General features: G+C 39.4%; 1 protein-coding gene across 4 annotated transcripts in view; it reads right to left on the bottom strand.

The window, feature by feature from the left end:
- The window catches only part of FGF12 (fibroblast growth factor 12), a 610,786-nt gene that overhangs the window by 222,892 nt on the left and 364,115 nt on the right, over positions 1 to 23,779 (bottom strand). For all 4 annotated transcript variants that reach the window (XM_069557665.1, XM_069557656.1, XM_069557635.1 and 1 more), the window contains one exon: positions 17,341 to 17,451. In XM_069557665.1, coding sequence (XP_069413766.1) covers positions 17,341 to 17,451 — 111 coding nt within the window. The remainder of the gene's footprint in view (positions 1 to 17,340; positions 17,452 to 23,779) is intronic.

Raw genomic sequence — 23,779 nt, 5'->3', positions numbered from 1 at the left:
GCAGTGACAACAGCAATGCTGTTGTTCAGTCACGCAGCTGTGTCTGACTCGCTGTGACCCCATGGACGCAGCACATCAGGCTTCCCTGTCCTTCGCTATCTCCTGTAATTTACTCACACTCATGTTCGTTGAGCTGGTGATGCCACCCAATCATCTCATCCTCTGTTACCACCTTCTTCTCCTGCCCTCAATCTTTCTCAGCATTAGGGGCTTTTCCAAAGAGTTGGCTCTTAGCATCGGGCGGCCAAAATACTAGAGCTTCAAGCTTCAGCCTCAGTCCTTCCAATGAATATTCCAGGTTGACTTTTGTTACGACTGACTGGTTTGATTTCCTTGCAGTCCAAGGGACTCTCAAGAGTCTTATCCAGCACCACAGTTCGAAAGCATCAATTCTTCGACATTCAATCTTCTTGATGGTCCACCTCACATCTGTACATGACTACTGGAAAAATCATAGCTTTGACTGTACAGAGAGGTGGTCAAATTCTGCATCAGTTCAATTCAGTTCAGTACAGTCGCTCAGTCGTGTCCGAATCTTTGTGACCCCATGAATCGCAGCACGCCAGGCCTCCCTGTCTATCACCAACTCCCGGAGTTCACTCAGACTCACATCCATCGAGTCAGTGATGCCATCCAGCCATCTCATCCTCTGTCGTCCCCTTCTCCTCCTGCCCCCAATCCCTCCCAGCATCAAAGTCTTTTCCAATGAGTCAACTCTTCGCATGAGGTGGCCAAAGTACTGGAGCTTCAGCTTCAGCATCATTTCTTCCAAAGAAATCCCAGGGCTGATCTCCTTCAGAATGGACTGGTTGGATCTCCTTGCAGTCCAAGGGACTCTCAAGAGTCTTCTCCAACACCACAGTTCAAAAGCATCAATTCTTTGGCGCTCAGCCTTCTTCACAGTCCAACTCTCACATCCATACATTGTTGAAGGTAATTTTACTATTGTTTTTGAAGGTAAATTTACTATTGTTTTTAAATTCAGTGCAAAAATCATCGCACTATGTGCTCTCACAATTTTGCCCCTTTTTGTAATGTGTTTAAAAAGGAAAGTTTCAAGTTTTTGAGAAATAAAAACAGAAATCATTGCCAATTTATAGGCTTTCTAACTTTCAGATTTGTTAACACTAGAGATAACCTTTCCCCAAACCTCATTTTACAGACTAGAAATGCAAGGAACAGAGAGCTTACATGACTGAAATAAGATCATACAGATAATTAAGGATAGGACTTGGACTGGAAACAGGTTATCTGAATGAAAAAGCCCAAGCTACTCTGCCTTACAATTGGTGGTATTTAAGTGGTATAAACTCTTCCTTTGAGTTCTTACTTATTTTTGTTTGGTTTGGTTTTGATTTCACAAACATTGAGAGAGAACCACAGGTATCTCAAATTCAAAAGTCTTCAGGAATCAGAAAGAGAAAAACAAATATATTAACATATATAGGTGGAATGTGAAAAAAACTATCTATATAAGATTTAGACAATCTTGGGCTTCCCCGGTGGCTTAGGGGTAGAGAATCCACCTGCAGTTCAGGAGCCATAGGAGACAAGGGTTCGATCCCTGGGTCAAGAAGATCCCCTGGAGAAGAACATGGCAACCCATTCCAGTATTCTTGCCCAGAGAATCCCAGGGACAGTGGAGCCTGGCGGGCTGCAGACCATAGGGTCGCAAAGAGTCAGACATGACTGAAGCAACTTAGCACACACGCATTTGCAAAGCAGAAATAGATAGACAGACCTAGAGAACAAACATGGATATCCATGCAGAAAAGGGGTGGGATGAATTGGGAGATTAGGATTGACATATATACACTATTGATGCTATGAATATAACATAGATAACTAATGAGAACCTACTGTAAAACACAGAGAACTCAGTGCTCTGTTGTGACATAAATGGGAAAAAAAATTTTTTAAAAGAGAGGATATATATACACACACACACACACACACACACACACATATATATATATATATATATATATATAGAGAGAGAGAGAGAGAGAGAGAGAGCTGATTCACTTTGCTGTACAGTAGAAACTGAAAACATTGTAAAGCAACTATGCTCCAACAAAAAGGAAAAGTCTTTAGGACCAGGCAGGTAGGAGGAATTGTAGGGGAAACTAGATGCATCCATTGCTTGGATACACTCATTTTTTTCTTGAAGTGTGCCAGCTAATGAAACACATCTGCATAGCCTTCCTATAAGGGATCTTGGAAAATATCATCACTATTCTAAACAGAAGGGCAAATAAAGATGTTATTCTTTATCTACACAAATGCAGATAAGGAACTGCAATATAATGTATGATGTACTGTCGTATAATGTTTCTGCAACTGAAAATGCACACAGAAGGTTCAAACACAATAGAGTGAAGAGAGGAATTACTGTGGGGTTTTGTGTGAGGTTGGCAATTGAAGGGATGGCTGGAGAAAGCTTCATAGTGTCAAAAGAGATAAGAGTTTTTAAGAATTCTGAAGGGTAAGAGTGATTCACCAGATGGATAAGATTTGTGAAGTCATTCCAAGCAAAAGGAATTAGCATGTGTAAAAGCTCTGAGACATAAAACTATGTAATATATGTTTACTTATATCATATTATTGGCTTTCCAGGTGGCACTAGTGGTAAAGAATCCACCTGCTAATGCAGGAGACTCAAGAGACCAGGTTCGATCCCTGGGTCAGGAAGATTCCCTGGAGAAGGAAATGGCAACCCATTCCAATACTCTTGCCTGGGAAATCCCATGGACACAGACGGCTGGCAGACTACACTCATTTGGGTCACAGAAGAGTTGGACACAACTGAGCAACCAAATATTACTATACGTGAATTTTTAAAATTACTCCCCAACCTAAGTTTGATCACATAACCTGCCTAGAACTGAGCTCTGACTCTCCAGGAAATATAATAAAAATGAAACTGATTCCACACATTTGAGATTCTAGAAAGTCTGAATTTCAGAATGCTTTTCCATCTACCTGCAGAGCCGTGCTTTCCCTACTACATTAGGAATTAGGTTCCCACAGAACTAGGTTTGACAGTTCCAAGACAGAGACTGCCTCGTTAGCAAATGTGAGCGCTCCACATCCAGGATGCAGAGGAGAGTGCCCATTCATACCTCCTGCAGTGCATCAGAATCATCTGGAAGGTTTGTCAAAACACACTGCTGAGCCCCACCACTGAGCTTCTGATTCACAATGTCTACCGTGAGTCACAAACTGCCAGACATGACTGAAGTGACTTAGCACCATGAGTCTCAAGAAAATCAATCCTTAATATTCATTGGAAGGACTAACGCTAAAGCTGAAGCTCCAATACTTTGGCCACCTGATGCGAAGAGGTGACTCATTTAGAAAAGACCCTGATGCTGGGAAAGATTGCACGTAGGAGGAGAAGGGGACGACAGAGGATGAGATGGTTGGATGGCATCACCGACTCAATGGACATGAGTTTGAGCAAGCTCCGGGAGATGGCAAAGGACAGGGAAGCCTAGAGTGCTGCAGTCCAAGGGGTCGCAGAGTTGGACGCAACTGAGCAACCGAACAACAACAACAAACAAGTTTCCAGATGATGCTGGTGCTGGAGGTCCAGGGAGTGCACACTTTAGGAACAACTGATTTAGAGTACTTTCCAGACCCTTCAGCTTAAGCACTGAGTTCTTTCACATCACAACAGCTACCACTGTTAAGAACTCTGCTGCTGCTGCTGCTAAGTCACTTCAGTCGTGTCCAACTCTGTGCGACCCCATAGATGGCAGCCCACTAGGCTCCCCTGTCCCTGGGATTCTCCAGGCAAGAACACTGGAGTGGGTTGCCATTTCCTTCTCCAATGCATGAAAGTGAAAAGTGAAAGTGAAGTCGCTCAGTCGTGTCTGACTCTCTGCGACCCCATGGACTGCAGTCTACCAGGCTCCTCCGTCCATGAGATTTTACAGGCAAGAGTACTGGAGTGGGTTGCCATTGCCTTCTCCATTAAGAACTCTACTGTTAAAATGGTCCCTGACTGTAAGCTCCTGGCAAACAAGGACTCTGACCCCTACTGGGGAGAATAATAACAACAACAATGGACAACAGTTAACCAGGCTTTTGGCGTTATTTTAGGCACTTTTCATGAATCACCCATTTAATCTATACAACAATTCTATGGTCTATGTACTATTATTATCCCCACTTGTGACAACATGAACTATAGGCTTCCAGGCTCCTCAATCCATGGAATTCGCCAGGCCAGAACACTGGAGTGGGAAGGCATTCCCTTTTCCAAGGGATCTTCCCAACCCAGGGATTGAACCCAGGTCTCCCACACTGCAGATGGATTCTTTACCTTCTGAGCCACCAGGGAAGCCCAAACAAATGAGGGGATTAAGATTTAGGTTAAATAACTAACTCTAAGGCATAGAATCTCAAGTCAGCCTGGATTCAGTTCTGGCTCTATCATTTATGTGTATAACTCCCCAGATCTTTATATACACCTTGAGAATATCACATAGGAATTTGCAAACTGAAGATTTCCTGCCAGTAACATACCTTTAAGAACAAATGGTATTTATGGAAGTGGAATCTGTCGATCAGATTTTCTGAGCACACATTTACTTCTATATGAGAATTAAAGGAAAGACTATAAAAAGCTTACAGATTCTCTCTTCCTCTCATTTTGTGAAATCAGAGATTGCATAAATCCCAGATAGTTTATGTGACTTGCTGAAGACCAACGCACCATTCACCTCGCAGTGCTAGGAGAAGACTAAAGATAATATAAGTCCTTAGTTCTTCTAGGAATACACTTGGTGACATAGCTCCCGAAAGATTCTTTAACCACTATATATACTGTCTATATATATAAATATGCCACATATAGTCACAGAGCAGCTAGGAAAAGGATAATCTCAAATGGCTCATGTTTTACTTTACTGACCAGAGGGTAAAAGTCTTAGGGTCAAAAGGAAATACATAAAATGGTACAATGCCAAGGTTAAAAAAAAAAAAGGCTGAGGAGTTATTTCCATATGAACACATGTGAATGGGTAAACTATTCGAGGAAATAATTGGTTCTTGTTCAAGCTTTCCGCAAATATTATTTGAAGGAGCAGTCTTTAAAACTGAAACACACTCAACAAAAACAAATTTCTAACAAACATCCATCACTCTTCTTCTAGCTATGAAAGCCAAAACGCAATATTTTTTCTTTATTTAAAAAAAAATCAAGTGAGGTAACTGCATTCATAAGCTAAGACTGAATATTAATTTTGCTCTTGAAAAGGCATGCCACTATAAGAGTAACAACATTACATGTACCAAAGTGTTGCTCAGAATTATATAAATAACCTTGCTTAAAGAAAATCAGCAGGATAACACACGCATTTCTTTTGCTTTTCATCCGACTTGTAGGTGTGATTTCACACATACAAATTGTGATATATTCTTAAAGTATAGACGACACTAGAAGAAAATAATATCCCCCTAACTGGATATGGCACAGCTTTTGATCGCCCATGACTACTATAATGTATATGTTTGGGTAGGTGAAAGTGATGTCGATGTCCAGAAAGGTCCCTTGTAAAGAAAACAGAACATCTTTACAATTATTTGCAGGATCCCTTATGTCCTTAATGATTTTCCTCAACTAACAATTTGGATCATGTTTTTGTTCATCGTTTAGCAATACAGAGCTTCTGTTGGGTTTGGCTGTGTCTATATACTTATGATTGGTGATATCAAAACATCATATGTTTAGTATTGTATAGAAAACATAGCTGGATGAGTAAATTTTTAAATTTCCAATTGGATTCATAAAACTCAGATACAGGCCTTTTTGAAATATACTTTCTTTGCTGAAATCATAGAGAACTTAATATAGTCATCAAATCTAAAGAAACTGTACTTGTAACTAGTAGCTAGGAACACAAAATATTAGAGGCCCAGAATCAAAAATTAAGAAATAAAATTATAGATAAATTAAACATAAAGTATAAAAATCAAACAATTCCTTACTAAAACATGGGAGGGTTTTTTCTTTTTTTTTTTAAATAATCTTGGAATGAATGAAAGCTTTCTAAACAGAAAAAATTGAGGGCATAAATGCATATTTTAAAAAAAGTAAAATAAAGCATGTAAAAAAATTTAGAGACAACAAAATGAGTGAAGGCATTAACAATTCACATAACAATGAGCTGATTTTTAAAATACAGATTTCCTGCAAATGATAAAATAGACATTTAATATAAATAAATGTAAACAAACATTTCATAGAAAAAGAACTGTAGATGGCTCATAGAATATATGAACAAGTGTTCAAACTAACATATAATAAGAAAACAAAGTTTATGATTTTAGATAACAAAAAACCAAAAGTTTGATAACACACTGTGTTGACTAATAAGGAAACAGCCACCCTCAGTGTAAATTTGTATGATGGAGAATAAATAGGTATTTTTCAAAGATATAAAAAGCACAAAACCTTGACCAAACAATATCTCTTTTAAGTATCTATCCAAATATGCTTGCACACATACAGATGTACATGGATATGTACATGGATATTGTTTGTAGCACAGTTTATATTACCAAAATTAGAAAGAACTAAAATATACTTCAAGAGGAAACTAGGTTAAATAAAGTATCCTATTTAAATATGTCCTAATATGGAAAAAGTCTTATAGCTACAACATTTTAAGTTAAGAAAAAGTACTCAACAAGATGATGGTAGTGGTTTAGTCACTCAGTCGTGTCCAACTCTTGCGATCCCATGAACTGTAGCCCACAAGGCTCCTCTGTCCCTAGGATTTTCCAGGCAAGAATACTAGAGTTGGTTGCCATTTCCTTCGCCAGAGGATCTTCCCCACCCAGGTATCAAACCCGGGTCTCCAGCTCTGCAGGAAGATTCTTTACCGATTGAGCTACCAGGGAAGCGCTGGTAGACAATAGACAGATATAGATATATTAATACATATATATGTATAACATTGTGTATGTCTGTAATGCACAGACCATCTGAAAGAATACCAAGAAATGTGGCTAAGTGGCAGAGAGGAGACGCACAGAAAGTCTCTTTTGACTGTGTTAATGCGTTCTAGCCAAAGAAATACATCCACACATCTGTGGTTGAACAAAGTTGGGTTTACTGACCCTCAGTAAAGAAGAAAAGTAATGCTCAAAATTCTCCAAGCCAGGCTTCAGCAATACGTGAACCGAAAAATTCCTGATGTTCAAGCTGGTTTTCGAAAAGGCAGAGGAACCAGAGATCAAATTGCCAACATTCACTGGATCATGGAAAAAGCAAGAGAGTTCCAGAAAAACATCTATTTCTGCTTTATTGACTATGCCAAAGCCTTTGACTGTGTGGATCACAAGAAACTGTGGAAAATTCTGAAAGAGATGGGAATACCAGACCACCTGACCTGCCTCTTGAGAAATCTGTATGCAGGTCAGGAAGCAACAGTTAGAACTGGACATGGAACAACAGACTGGTTCCAAATAGGAAAAGGAGTGCATCAAGGCTGTATATTTTCACCCTGCTTATTTAACTTATATGCAGAGTACATCATGAGAAACGCTGGACTGGAAGAAACACAAGCTGGAATCAAGATTGTCGGGAGAAATATCAATAACTGCAGATATGCAGATGACACCACCCTTATGGCAGAAAACAAAGAGGAACTAAAGAGCCTCTTGATGAAAGTGAAAGAGGAGAGTGAAAAAGTTGGCTTAAACCTCAACATTAAGAAAACTAAGATCATAGCATCCGGTCCCATCACTTCATGGGAAATAGATGGGGAAACAGTGGAAACAGTGTCAGACTTCAATTTGGGGGGCTCCAAAATCCCTGCAGATGGTGACTGCAGCCATGAAATTAAAAGACGCTTACTCCTTGGAAGAAAAGTTATGACCAACCTAGATGGCATATTCAAAAGCAGAGATATTACTTGGCCGACTAATGTCTGTCTAGTCAAGGCTATGGTTTTTCCTTTGGTCATGTATGGATGTAAGAGTTGGACTGTGAAGAAGGCTGAGCGCCAAAGAATTGATGCTTTTGAACTGTGGTGTTGGAGAAGACTCTTGAGAGTCCCTTGGACTGCAAGGAGATCCAACCAGTCCATTCTGAGGAGATTAGCCCTGGGATTTCTTTGGAAGGAATGATGCTAAAGCTGAAGCTCCAGTACTTTGGCTACCTCATGGGAAGAGTTGACTCACTGGAAAAGACTCTGATGCTGGGAGGGATTGGGGGCAAGAGGAGAAGGGGACAACAGAGGATGAGATGGCTGGATGGCATCACCGACTCAATGGACGTGGGTTTGGGTGAACTCCAGGAGTTGGTGATGGACAGGGAGGCCTGGAGTGATGTGATTCATGGGGTCGCAAAGAGTCGGACACGACTGAGCGACTGAACTGAACTGAAAGAAGAAAAATACACCATAGCAGGACTGAGGTGTTTTAGTTAGTACATTGTAAGCAAGGACTTTCAGATTTGGTCTCAAGTGATTTTTAAGGAGAAAAAAAAGAAAGCAGATTTATTCTGGGTTGAATGCTCTATGGATGCAGGTATAATTCTATAATTGGATATCTTAATAATTCTTCTCTGGATGGCAAGAAGAATATAGTAACTTCAGTTCCTGGCAATAAAGCTGTAGCCACCTATATAAACCAGGGTAAAGCAATATTTGATCATTTTGTAGTTTGGACATCTTTCTTGTTTTTGTCTACATTCAGATGTAATTACAGAGTGGTCTCATTTTCATCCTGATCCATCACGGTCACAATGGCCTTTTCTGATCTGGTGTCCTATGAAACTGTTTGTATTCAACAGAAGCACACCAAGGCCTGCTGGTAGTACCAATCCAGCTCATGGTTGTTAAGCACTGTTTTACTCTTTTTCAACTGTATACCCTTTTATGTGCCTTTATAATTTTTTTTCATATATTTATCTATTCAAAATAATTTTTAAACGAATCTTAAGACTGAAGGAGACCTTAAAAGTCAGTGAGGTCTGAGACCGTCGCAACCATCATCATGTTCTTCACCTCCCACACCAAAGGACTTTTGTGTTTTGTTTTTTTTTCCCCATAAATCCTCTACAAGTACTAGTACAGCATCTGCTTGACTATCTCCAGTTTCACCATTGTACTCATTTATTAGGCAGCTCATGCCATAGTCAAGCGGCCCTGAATATTTTTGTTCAGAGAACAAAGAGAACAATGCATTTGGTTATAATATTTTAATTGTTTTCACCCCAGCATGTTTGACCTCTTCAAATGTATCTTCTATGGTAACCAGTGAGCAGAATAATTACCTTTCTAATTTTATGTAAAATATTCCTATTAATACTCTCCCAACTGCAATTGTCTTTTTTTGTGTGCCAGTGTTTCAACACTGTTCTGCATCTTTTATTATCATTACATTTGCAGAGATTTTTATCTGTTGCTGCTGACAAACCCATTTGGCTTTGTACTCAATTACATGTAATTAGTCTTTTCTTCATGAACAAAAGATCAGGTGTCCTATTAATTCAATCCAAGATGCTATGGTAAGGTTGGCTGGACCCAATGATGTCTACTGAACCAAACATCACACTTCTGACAGATGCTCATAGTAACAAGATTTTTTTTCAAACAATCAAATGCTTTTACTCCTGCCCACACAAAGTACAGGAAGAAAATGCATTTTAACAGCTTAGAGGTTTATAATTTTCTATTAAAAAGCATGACTACAATTTAAAGCATTCTCTGATATTTTTGCATCAATCCACACTCAGAAAAGGCAAAAATAAAAGTAACTTGTTTTCACTGGAAAATTTTAATTAAAATATGTGGGGGGTGGTATCAGAAAAAAGTACATTAGTCGAAAAACTGGCAAAATCGGAATAAAGTCTATAGCTCAATTAATAGTACTTACCAAAGTTAATTTCCTGGATTTGATCATTGTAGTGTTGTTACATAAAGTGGTGCCCATTAGGGGAAGCTAGGTGAAGTGTACACTGGAATTTCCTATGTTATTCGGTAATTTCTCTAAAGTCTAACATTATTTCAAAAGGAAATATTAAAAAATACTTAGGTGGATAGACAATGATCTACAGAAACTTTTACACATATGCATAAGGACAAATGAATTCATTTGTTTCATCTTTTGTTGAATGCTTACTATGTATTAATGATCATTCTAGATTCTAGATCAAAACAAAATCTCTTCAGTCAGGAAAATTATATTCTCTGGGGAAAGAGATAAAAAATAAATAGCAACAATATACATTTTAGGTCATCATAGGAGCTATAAATAGAAGAAAAAACTGGGGTAGCAGAACAGAAAGGTAAAGGTGAAATGTTTAATTTTATTAAGGATGGCCAGGGAGGCTTCTTCAACATCTACAAGATATATTTTAGCAGCACTGTTTGTAACTGCCTTAAAATATAAACGCTTATTATCCATCAAAAAGAGATGGATAAATGTATTTTTGTATGTTCATGCAATGGGATACTTTACAAAAATTAAAATGAATAATATAAAGTAAATATATCACTATACAACATTGGATGACCGTGATATTGGGGGAAAAATACATAAAATTATATATGGTAATGTTCCTCTTAAAAAAGTTTAAAACCATGCAAAACAATGTCAAAAATGATATATACAATATATGCATCATGTATATATGAAAAATGTACTTGTAAACCTGAATGGAAATTTTTTTAAAAAGTCAAATTCAGAATAGTTGTTATACCTGCTACTGAAGGGGAAAAGCATGACTCCACCATTTCAAAAGAGCATACTGGGGCTTCAGATGTAATGAAGCTTTACCTAAATGTTAGGCCAAGGGTTGGGTATCCAAATGAATTTATTAAGTTTTATTACTTTGTATATTTAAGCTCCTTTTAATACAAACCTGTCAATAAATGTAAACAGTAGTTTATTTTAATAAAATATAAGATATTTTAAATTTGTGAACTTAGTTTCTAAAAGTATGTGACCAAATGTAGTACCCTCAGTGTGCGTGTCATACATAATGCCATTATCCCTATAAATACACACACATATATATGCACACATCTGTTTGCGTATCAGTTCGGTTCAGTTCAGTCACTCATTCATGTCCGACTCTTTGCGACACCATGAATCGCAGCACGCCAGGCCTCCCTGTCCATCACCAACTCCCGAAGTTCACTCACACTCATGTCCATCAAGTCAGTGATGCCATCCAGCCATCTCATCCTCTGTCATCCCCTTCTCCTCCTGCCCTCAATCCCTCCCAGCATCAGAGTCTTTTCCAATGAGTCAACTCTTCCCATGATGTGGCCAAAGTACTGGAGTTTCAGCTTTAGCATCATTCCTTCCAAAGAAATCCCAGGGCTGATCTCCTCAGAATGGACTGGTTGGATCTCCTTGCAGTGAAAGGGATTCTCAAGAGTCTTCTCCAACACCACAGTTCAAAAGCATCAGTTCTTCAGCACTCAGCCTTCTTCACAGTCCAACTCTCACATCTATACATGACCACAGGAAAAACAATAGCCTTGACTAGACGGATCTTAGTCGGCAAAGTAATGTCTCTGCTTTTGAATATGCTATCTAGGTTGGTCATAACTTTTCTTCCAAGGAGTAAGCGTCTTTTAATTTCATGGCTGCAGTCACCATCTGCAGGGATTTTGGAGCCCCCAAAAATAAAGTCTAACACTGTTTCCACTGTTTCCCCATCTATTTCCCACGAAGTGATGGGACCAGATGCCATGATCTTCATTTTCTGAATGTTGAGCTTTAAGCCAACTTTTTCACTCTCCTCTTTCACTTTCATCAAGAGGCTTTTTAGTTCCTCTTCATTTTCTGCCATAAGGGTGGTGTCATCTGCATATCTGAGGTTACTGATATTTCTCCCAGCAATCTTGATTCCAGCTTGTGTTTCTTCCAGCCCAGCGTTTCTCATGATGTGCTCTGCATAAATGTCTACATTTACATGTGGTTGTAGATCCACATTAGCCATTGACCCAGCATTTGGAGAGACAGCACTTTCAACTATTTTCCTAAACACGTTGAAGCAAGTGTCTCTGTTAGGCCACACTTGCACCTGCCTGCCACTGCTCTATGATAACTGTCATGTGCTCACAGGACAGCTGTCTGGGTTACAGCTGCATCCTATTAAACTAGGTATGGCTATTTGGCTCACTTGAATCTATCTTCATAAATTTATAATTTTTCAATCTTTCTTTAAGTCGGGTGGCTGGTGCTGACAGAGGATATTAATGCTTTCAACTCCAGCCACCTCATCTTATAGAAAAAGAAACCAGATCAAGGGATAGCTCAGAGACAGCAGGGGGTGACACAACTAAGTAACCTCCTTGATGCTTTCCATCTATACTTGTAGCTTCACTAAATTTGCATTCAGGTTCAGATGCAATAAATGGAAATTATACATGGAGAGGAAAGCATCCTTATTCATCTGGACTCAGGGAAAACCTTAAATCATTTAAAGAATGCATTTCCACAAATAGAAACCAACAATGTGAAACACAATAAGCGAATCAACTCCTCAGCAGAAAATGGGCTGAAATTCTCTAAAATAAGATCTTTTCTTTATTGTAATTCATATTTCGTAACGTGTAACATTAAGTAAACAAAGAATAATTTAGAAGGGGTGGATAGGAGCATTTTCACACTCTAGGGATCATCGGAGAAGGCAATGGCACCCCACTGCAGTACTCTTGCCTGGAGAATCCCATGGGTGGAGGAGCCTGGTAGTCTGCAGTCCATGGGGTCGCTAAGAGTCGGACATGACAGTGACTTCACTTTCACTTTTCACTTTCATGCATTGGAGAAGGAAATGGCAACCCACTCCAGTGTTCTTGCCTGGAGAATCCCAGGGACAGAGGAGCCTGTTGGGCTGCCGTCTATGGGGTCGCACAGAGTCGGACATGACTGAAGTGACTTAGCAGCAGCAGCAGGGATCATAGAATTTCCCTCAGATCAGTGTTTTTCCCTGGTGGCTCAGCTGGTAAAGAGTCTACCCACAGTGCAAGAGATCTGTTTTTGATCCTTGGATTAGAAAGATGCCTTGGAGAAGGGAATGGCTATCCACTCCAGTATTCTTTCCTGGAGAATTCTATGAACAGAGGAGCCTGGTGGGCTACAGTCCATGGGGTTGCAAAGAGTCAGACACGACTGAGAGACTAACACTTTCAACATAAAATATCAAGCTTTTAGATTACCTTATTCAGTTGGATAGATTGTCAATCTGACCACAAGTGAAAGAAACAAAGAAAGTGAAAGAAAGTCTGACCAAAAAAACCACATTCATCAGAAGCCAACTCAACTGGGTATAGATTTAATGAGCATTTACTATGTGGCCAATGACCAGTAATAAAGATCTAGCAGTGAATACAAACTTTGGGAAACAATATAATGTCCTACATATTTTTAGAAAAATAGGAATTTCCTCCCCAGGTACCTATATATGATTATGCAGAAACTGAAAGGTATGATGAGAATGCTCATTCCTGACTCTGAGGCTTATAATAAAAATGCTTCTGAAATGCAAATACACTCTGTCAGACCTTGATGATTTGGTAATTATCAAACTTGTCAGCCGTATAGTTAAATTAGTTAAACACTACTTCCAGAGATGTCATAAATAATCTTTCAATACTTGCATTTCATTTCAAAAAATTATAAACAAAATTGCATTTTCTACTGGTATTTTATCATTTGATTATCATATAAACTGTAACATATAATATTTTAATATAGTTTTCTTTTTAAATCAATAAATTTGGCCTCAGTCAAGATGAAATAACATGTAATATACAAATGTATATTTCAATATTTACTTTGAGAAGTAATTTTATTCTTCCAGAAATGATATTCTAAGACTTACTATCCATTCAGTTCAGTCACTCAGTCGTGTCCGACTCTTTTCGACCCCATGATCGCAGCACGCCAGGCCTCCCTGTCCATCACCAACTCCTGGAGTTCACTCACACTCACGTCTATCAAGTCAGTGATACCATCCAGCCATCTCATCCTCTGTCGCCCCCTTCTCCTCCTGCCCCCAATCCCTCCCAGCATCAGAGTCTTTTCCAGTGAGTCAACTCTTCCCATGACATGGCCAAAGTACTGGAGTTTCAGTTTTAGCATCATTCCTTCCAAAGAAATCCCAGGGCTGATCTCCTTCAGAATGGACTGGTTGGATCTCCTTGCAGTCCAAGGGACTCTCAAGAGTCTTCTCCAACACCACAGTTCAAAAGCATCAATTCTTCGGTGCTCTGCCTTCTTCACAGTCCAACTCTCACATCTATACATGATCACAGGAAAAACATAGCCTTGACTAGACAGACCTTAGTCGGCAAAGTAATGTCTCTGCTTTTGAATACACTATCTAGGTTGGTCATAACTTTTCTTCCAAGGAGTGAGCGTCTTTTAATTTCATGGCTGCAGTCACCATCTGCAGTGATTTTGGAGCCCCAAAAAATAAAACCTGATGTACTCCTTTTCCTATTTGGAACCAGTCTGCTGTTTCATGTCCAGTTCTAACTGTTGCTTCCTAACCTGCATACAGGTTTCTCAAGAGGCAGGTCAGGTGGTCTGGTATTCCCATCTCTTTCAGAAATTTCCACAGTTTCTTGTGATCCACACAGACAAAGGCTTTGGCATAGTCAAGAAAGCAGAAATAGATGTTTTTCTGGAACTCTCTTGCTTTTTCCACAGTCCAGCGGATGTTGGCAATTTGATCTCTGGTTCCTCTGCCTTTTCTAAAACCAGCTTGAACATCTGGAAGTTCTCGGTTCATGTACTACTGAAGCCTGGCTTGGAGAATTTTGAGCGTTACTTTACTAGCATGTGAGATGAGTACAATTGTGCGGTAGTCTGAGCTTTCTTTGGCATTGCCTTTCTTTGGGATTGGAATGAAAACGGACCTTTTCCAGTCCTGTGGCCACTGCTGAGTTTTCCAAATTTGCTGGCATATTGAGTGCAGCACTTTCACAGCATCATCTTCCAGGATTTGAAATAGCTCAACTGGAATTCCATCACCTCCACTAACTTTGTTTGTAGTGATGCTTCCTAAGGCCCACTTGACTTCACATTCCAGGATGTCTGGCTCTAGATGAGTGATCACACCATCATGATTATCCGGGTCATGAAGATCATTTTTGTACAGTTCTTCTGTGTATTCTTGCCACCTCTTCTTAATATCTTCTGCTTCTGTTAGGTCCATACCATTTCTATCCTTTATCGAGCCCATCTTTGCATGAAATGTTCCCTTGGTATCTCTAATTTTCTTGAAGAGATCTCTAGTCTTTCCCATTCTGTTCCTTTCCTCTATTTCTTTGCATTGATCGCTGAAGAAGGCTTTCTTATCTCTTCTTGCTATTCTTTGGAATTCTGCATTCAGATGCTTATATCTTTCCTTTTCTCCTTTGTTTTTTCGCCTCTCTTCTTTTCACAGCTATTTGTAAGGCCTCCCCAGACAGCCATTTTGCCTTTTTGCATTTCTTTTCCATGGGGATGGTCTTGATCCCTGTCCCCCGTACAATGTCACGAACCTCAGTCCATAGTTCATCAGGCACTCTGTTTATCAGATCTAGGCCCTTAAATCTATTTCTCACTTCCACTGCATAATCATAAGGGATTTGATTTAAGTCATACCTGAATGGTCTAGTGGTTTCCCCTACTTTCTTCAATTTATGTCTGAATTTGGTAATAAGGAGTTCATCATCTGAGCCACAGTCAGCTCCTGTTCTTGTTTTTGTTGACTGTATAGAGCTTCTCCATCTTTGGCTACAAAGAATATAATCAATCTGATTTCGGTGTTGACCATCTGGTGATGTCCATGTGTAGAGTCTTCTCTTGTGTTGTTGGAAGAGGGTGTTTGCTATGGCCAGTACATTTTCTTGGCAAAACTCTATTAGTCTTTGCCCTGCTTCATTCCACACTCCAAGGCCAAATTTGCCTGTTACTCCAGGTGTTTCTTGACTTCCTACTTTTGCATTCCAGTCTCCTATAATGAAAAGCACATCTTTTTTGGGTTTAGTTCTACAAGGTCTTGTAGGTCTTCATAGAACTCTTCAACTTCAGCTTCTTCAGCATTACTGGTTGGGGCATAGACTTGGATTACTTTGATACTGAATGGTTTGCCTTGGAAACAAACAGAGATCATTCTGTCGTTTTTGAGACTGCATCCAAGTACTGCATTTCGGACTCTTTTGTTGACCACGATGGCTACTCCATTTCTTCTAAGGGATTCCTGCCCACAGTAGTAGATATAATGGTCATCTGAGTTAAATTCATCCATTCCAGTCCATTTTATTTCGCTGATTCCTAGAATGTCGATGCTCACTCTTGCCATCTCTTGTTTGACCACTTCCAATTTGCCTTGATTCATGGACCTGACATTCTAGGTTCCTATGCAATATTGCTCTTTACAGCATTGGACCTTGCTTCTATCACCAGTCACATCCATAGCTGGATATTGTTTTTGCTTTGGCTCCATCCCTTCATTCTTTCTGGAGTTATTTCTCCACTGATCTCCAGTAGCATGTTGGGCACCTACTGACCCAGGGAGTTCCCCTTTCAGTATCCTATCATTTTGCCTTTTCATACTGTTCATGGGGTTCTCAAGGCAAGAATACTGAAGTGGTTTGCCATTCCGTTCTCCAGTGGACTACATTCTGTCAGACCTCTCCACCATGACCCACCCATCTTGGGTTGCCCCGCGGGCATGGCTTAGTTTGATTGAGTTAGACAAGGCTGTGGTCCCAGTGTGATTAGATTGACTAGTTTTCTGAAGGGTGGCAGTGAGGAGATACCCTTCATCCAGGGTAAGGAGCAGCAGCTGCGCTTTGCTGGAGCAGCCATGAAGAGATACCCCAAGCCCAAGGTAAGAGAAACCCAAGTAAGATGGTAGGTGTTGCAAGAGGGCATCAGAGGGCAGACACACTGAAACTATACTCACAGAAAACTAGTCAATCTAATCACACTAGGACCACAGCCTTGTCTAAAGACTTATTATAGTATTCTTACTATTTGGTTCTAGGATTAAAACACTACCTTGCGCTGGAAGGTAGCCTTGTTTCCGTTAATACTTAACATCATCCTGACTACAAACAATGGAATGAGAGGAAATTCTTGTCCACTGAGCAGTCAGAACTTCTTCAAGCCTCCGACCTTCTTATTGAATACATAAGCTCTATCCATTACTGTCTCTTTGCTATAAGAATCATACCAAAAAAGGAGAAAGGAAAAGACAACTAGCTTACTAGTAGTTTAACAGTTCCAAATGCAGCCTGGCTGTGCTTTAAGTCTAAGAGACACTAAGCCATACATCTGATTGTAATTGGATTGCACAAAGCTAATGTTCCTTACTGTAGTCACTGTTTTCGTCTTTGGTCCCATCGATGGTACCATCTGGGTGCATCTGCAGGAAATATCCCTGCTGGCTGAATAACCTTGTCACAATTCCTTTCAGCTGGGGTTCTGCAAAACAAAATGAAATGATTATTCAAGTTTTTATTTGGTTTGTAAAAATGCACACTTGCAAATTATCAAAAACATCCCCTAAGTCAATGCATAAATGCCAATGGTTTAAATACTGAAGTAACTATTTGGAAAGGAGGGATTTTGGTAACATAGCTTTACTTTTTTTTTTTTTCTCTCTAAAGGCAGATCCATAACATTCTGCAGCAGGAAACCAAATATAAATGAATAAAACTGAAAGTGAAAGTCAGTTGTGTCTGACTCTTTGTGACTCCATGGTCTATACAGTCCATGGAATTCTCTAGGCCAGAATACGGGAGGGGGTAGCTTTTCCCTTCTCCAGGGGATCTTCACAACCCAGGGATCAAACCCAGGTCTCCCACATTGCAGGTGGATTCTTTTACCAGCTGAGCCACAAAGGAAGCCTAAATGAATAAAAGCTAATTATGATTAGGAAAATACAGAGGTGTGCTAAAAAATGGGTTATTCTTCTCCCTTGTGCATCTAGTGTCTGGCTTCAATATACCACCAAGCTTGTGGTCCATTCCAGAATACTGCTCAGACCAAACTGCCAGTGTAACGCCTAAGCTTTCAGCAGTCATAATCAAGTCCTGGAAGACTTCTATATCTGCTGAATGATAACCATCTATCAGAAACCCCTGGTTTTAAAATTCTAATCAAATTCAGTCTTGGATGAGATCCATAGAATAAAGTTAAACCCTCCATGGCCATGAGATGTCACTGGAAAGTATGCGGAAACAGATTTCACCTTCAGTAAATACATCACCAGAGTAAGACCCAATACCACGTAAGTCATTTTTCCAGTACAAAAAATAAATAAATAAAAATCAAGCCATATATATTTCTGTAAATATTTCAAACTAGATGTGGTCTTCGGCTTTTAAAATTCCCTACACACTAATACTATCGAACTGATCTTTGTATAATACATTTGAATTTTTGTATAGCTGCTAACCATAAATATTTAAAGCTTTCTCACTGTGGTACTAACTGCAGCAACAATCTATTTTCTACAATATCACTACCATCTTTGTCTCTACTTTAGTGTTTGGTAAAAATTAGACTACTCCAGCACACTTATAGGGGGCTTCCCAGGTGGCTCAGTGGTAAAGAAGCCATCTGCCAATGCGGGAGATGCGGGTTTGATCCCTGGGTCAAGAAGATGCCCTGCAAAGGAAATGGCAACCTGCTCCAGCATTCTTGCCTGGAAAATCCCATGGACAGAGGAGCCTGGAAGGCTACAGTCCATGGGGTAGCAAAGAACTGGACAGGAATGAGCGACTCAGCACATGCACACACAAACATGCACCGTATTTACTGTCCTAATTATTCCATTAAAATTAGTAGTAAAAGAAAAATGCTGCTTCTGCTGACAAAAAAAATGAGGTGAGGATGGGAATCATATGATTGGTGATGTAGTTATATGTTATCTTCAAAGAGCAATCAAAGAATTTCAACTGAGAGTCAGTTCCTTCAACAACTTATTAAATCAATAATAATTCAGAATCTCTTTTGGGTGGGGGGGCAGGCAATATGCTAAGTACTGTGTGTTAAACTAAACACATTTATTGATGGTTGGATCTAAATAAGAGTTCCAGTTAAGGATTCAGTGCAACAAACTCTTTGGGAATGGACCTGCTCCCTATGACCATCATGGCTTTTACACCTACAACTAGATCACACATACTTGGGAATGCGAGGCGACGCCTGTATAAACATATCTTCTCCAAAGCAGTCCTAAAAGTAGAAAAGATGCCCCCCGCAAAAAAAAAACTGGTAATTATGAAGCAGGGTATTAAAGAGAACTAAACTGGAAATTAGGCATTCTGATTGATAACTATGAATTAACACTGTGGGTTAAACAAATTCAATATATTTTAAATGTGTAGGCATTACTCAGACTGGGGCTTTGTAACAACCTAGAGCAGTGGGATGGGGAAGAAGGCGGCAGGGATATTCAAGAGGGTAGGGGACATAGGTATACCAATGGCTGATTTATGTGGATGTTTGGCAGAAACCAACACAATACTGTAAAGCAATTGTCCTTCAATTAAAAATAAATTAAGTAAAAAATAATAATTTTTATGCCTTAATTTCCTCACCAATAAAATCTGGAAGTTAAAGTAAGTGATATCTAGGTCCTTTCTATGATTCTCTATTGATGTTGAGCAACTATGACTTAAAGTCTCTTTGACTTGAGAATCTTCTTCTCTAAAGAGTGCCAGAAATCAAACCACAGATTCATTCTGAATGTGCTGTCTCTATGCCCACCCCACCCCAACAAGGGATATGTAGGAGAGCACATATTGATAGCTAGCTAACCTCAATGCAAAAATATATATTTGACCCCTACCATCTAACAAACCTTTATCAACCTTCTCAGGCTCAATTCCAGATCACTTCCCCCAGGAAGACTTGGCTATTATTAAGTGTGGGTCACTTTTATAATCAGAGGAAATAAGAATGTCTGAGCTTCTGCCACAAGGCTAACTGGTTGACAGGTAAATGCTACTGCAGTACATTCAACTCTAGAGTTGCACTCAGGAGACTCAGCTTTGAACCACAATTGCTGTGGGGACTAGAGCAAGTCACTTAGTATCTGAGGCTATTCTCCTATCTGTATAATGGGAAAAAATAATTCTCATGCTATCTATCAACATTTATAATTTCAGAAGAATAAATAAATGTAATAGCATGAAATGAAAAGCCCCATAATAATATAAACTCTGCTGCTGCTGCTGCTGCCGCGTCGCTTCAGTCATGTCCGACTCTATATGACCCCATAGACGGCAGCCCACCAGGCTCCCCCATCCCTGGGATTCTCCAGGCAAGAACACTGGAGTGGGTTGCCATTTCCTTCTTCAATGCATGAAAGGGAAAAGTGAAAGTGAAGTCGCTCAGTTGTGTCCGACTCTTAGCGACCCCATGGACTGCAGCCTACCAGGCTCCTCCATCCATGGGATTTTCCAGGCAAAAGTACTGGAATGGGGTGCCATTGCAAGGTCTAATTTTTCAACCCTGAAAATTGAGGAAACAGTTTAAGTGAGATAAAGGGAGCATTTTACAAATAGACTTGTCTCCTGATTTACATTTTAGTAAAATATTGAGTTCTTAATGTCACTAAAGTAACCAAAAGACTAGCAGCAGACGATAGGAAAGGACAGAAGGAAGGAAAGGGACAGCTGTCTTATAACTCATATTTTATTTCTAATAAATTTGATCAGATCACCTTAAGAAGTCATGTTTTGGCTGGTAATGAGACACATGGCAGCTGAATCATTAATGTCTGAAAATAATTGTTTTTGTTTTTTTTTTTTCCAAGCTCCTCTTTCTGTAGTGGTAATTAAACACTTCTTTTGCTATGGTGAAGCTATCTCTTTGTTGGGACCCTGGGAATTCAGGTTGGTAACTCCTGTTCAAGATAATGAGCACTGGGCTTGTACATCAACCTCAACTGCAGTGCCAGAACAAGGTCAGAGTCTGGGTTTTAATTACATGATGATTTATGAAAGTGAATGTATTATTCTATAGCTGTTTCAAAGGAGATCTGATCATCTATTAAACAAATGCTCTGAACCTAGGATGTGTAATAGAAAGGAGTATGGCCTGCCTAACAGGGCTATACCTTTATTATCATCAAACCTTATCAACCTTTCCAGGTTCAGTTCAAAAAATCACCTCTACCAGGAAGGTGTGGCTGTCATAAGGGAGGATCACTTTTATAATTGGGGGAATAAAAGAAAGTGTTTTGTTGTATTTTAAAGAAAGAGGTTTAAAAATTAGACCAGTTTTTGGGACATCTAACATTCTGGGTGCATTCAATAAACATGCTTTATATTTTTCAGACTATGCTTAGGGATCTAGCAAATCAGTAAGACCTGTGCTGTCCTCAGGGAGCACCTAGTCTAATGCATGGAACATACACATATATAATACTATGTGGATAACTGTTAAATTATGAATGGAAGCAGAGTGACATGATACCATAAGGAGCAAGGGACTTGATGAAGGCACCTCATTTGTCACTTGAAGAGTGAATGAACTTTCACAGGCAAAGAAACCAGAGGAAGAGCACTGCAGACAAACAATGGATAAAAGGAAAAATAGCATGGCAGACTTTGGCAATGATGTAGAATCTGGCCCAGGTATAATACATGGCAGAAGTTTTCAAACGCTGACATGTAGGTAACTGCCTATTCTCAACAAATGTTCATAGGTCAAAAGTGAAATAAGAAAAATAAGGTCAATGGAATAAGCTTTACTAAGCTAATTTTATATTCAATTTATATGCTTCTCCTTGATTCTAAGATTATGTTTTCCATTATATTTTCATTTTTTAATGAAATGATGGCTATATTATTAGATGGTGACAAGACATGGGTTTGGTTTATTCCCTTTTGTACTCTGAAGTAGTGCAGCAAATACTGCTAGATTTTCTCCAAAATCCATTTCCTCTTTTTCCTGGGCACCCAGCTAGACCATATGTCCTAGCCTCGCTTGCAGTTAGGTTTGGCAGATGAATGAGTGTCATATGGAATGTTAAGTGGAAGTGATGTGTGCCATTTTCAGGCCAAGGCTTTTAAAAGCAAACATTCTCCTCCACATTTTCCCTTCCTTATTGCTGGCTGGATTTAGATGACAAAGCCCTAGAAGATGTCAATAAAATAGGAGAATTCTGATGGAAAAAAAGACTACAGCCATCAGAAATATCCACCCTGGACAGTTAGGTGAATAAGAACTAGCAGTGGGTGTACATAGTGACTTCCTTCCTAAGAGAATATGAAAAGGGGATGGAGGGTGGGAAGTTACCTCACAGTGCAGAAACCTGACACATAGATGCTATCTCAGCCAGGGGGTCAGGGTTAAGGTCAACAGTCATGAAACATGCTGATAGCACCTACCCTTGATATGACGTGAATGGCACTTGACCTCTGGGATCTTCCTCCCCAAAACCCATAACCCCAGTCTAACCAGGAGGAAAACATCAAACAAATCTCAACTGACAGATATTCTACAAAACAACTGACAAGTGCCACTTGAAACTGCCAAAAAATTAAAAGAAAAAAAAAAGAAATTCTGAGAAAATGCCACAGCAAAAAGGAGCCTAAGGAGATACAACAACAAATGCAACGTGGTGTCCTTGATGTGACCCTGAAACTGAAAAAGGACATTAAGCAAAAGTTGAGGACATCTGAATAAAGTATGGACTTAAGTTAATCATAACGTATCAATACCAATTCACTAATTGTCACAAACATACCAAATGAATGGAAGATGTTCATATGGGAAACTAGGTGTAAGATACATGGGAACTCTTTGTACTATTTTAATCTTTCTATAAATGTAAAAGGGTTTTAAAATAAAAACTTTATTAAATATTATAATTATAGCCACAAAAGCAAGTAAAAAAATGTTACCTTCAAAGAGGTTGGTAAAAAAATAAGGTAAAGCATAGGACCTCAAGTTTAGCACTGATTCCCTTCAGGATGACGTGGCAATTTCCACAGAGCGTTTGACTTGTGGAAAGTCAAACACTTTCCACTTTTGACAGCCACTCAGAAAAGCTGATACCTGAAGGAGTTATCTAGACATTCCTGCTGCCTTAATGTGTGGTGCTATGACGTTGTTACCTAAGTATATACTTGAAATCAGAACACAGTCAGAGCCCAGGGAACCTGATCACACATCTCAAATGAATACTAGATTGCAGGATAGAATGAATTTTTTTTTAATTGAAAAGGAACTTGGAAGCCAACACCTTCCTTCTTCAAAATACCTTCTTTCGTGAACATCAAAGACAGAAAATAAAAACTGAGCCTCAGAGGGAAAATGTCTTGTCCAAGGTCATCCAGCCAACACATGGATGAGTTAGGATAAGACTCCTTCCCAATATACTGAATGAACATCAACCTTTCCTTTCCAAAGAACATCCATGACATAATCTGTAGCTTGTGTGGGCTTCAGAACTGGGACTAGCTGGGGTTGGGTGGGTGAGGAGAGGAAAGCAGAGAAGAAATGAGAAGGAGGAAGGGGAGCACCTAGGTGTGCATAAAGTGTGCATAAGGTGTGCATAAGTCGCATCAGTTATTGAAGTGTGGGAGTGACAAAGGAAAGGGGTTATGGGAAGCTGCAAGAAATATGTGTGTGTGTATGCATATATTAGATATTAACATATTTGTACCCATATAAAACACAATATAAAATATGTATTACATGTTGTTTAATCGCTAAGTCGTGTCCAACTCTTTGTGATCCCATGGACTGTAGCCCACCAGGCTCCTCTGTCCATGGGATTTTCCATTTCCTT

The sequence above is a fragment of the Ovis canadensis genome, chromosome 1, assembly GCF_042477335.2.
Source record: "Ovis canadensis isolate MfBH-ARS-UI-01 breed Bighorn chromosome 1, ARS-UI_OviCan_v2, whole genome shotgun sequence".
In the NCBI taxonomy this organism is placed as follows: domain Eukaryota; kingdom Metazoa; phylum Chordata; class Mammalia; order Artiodactyla; family Bovidae; genus Ovis; species Ovis canadensis.
This window is presented reverse-complemented; position numbering and strand designations above follow the sequence as displayed.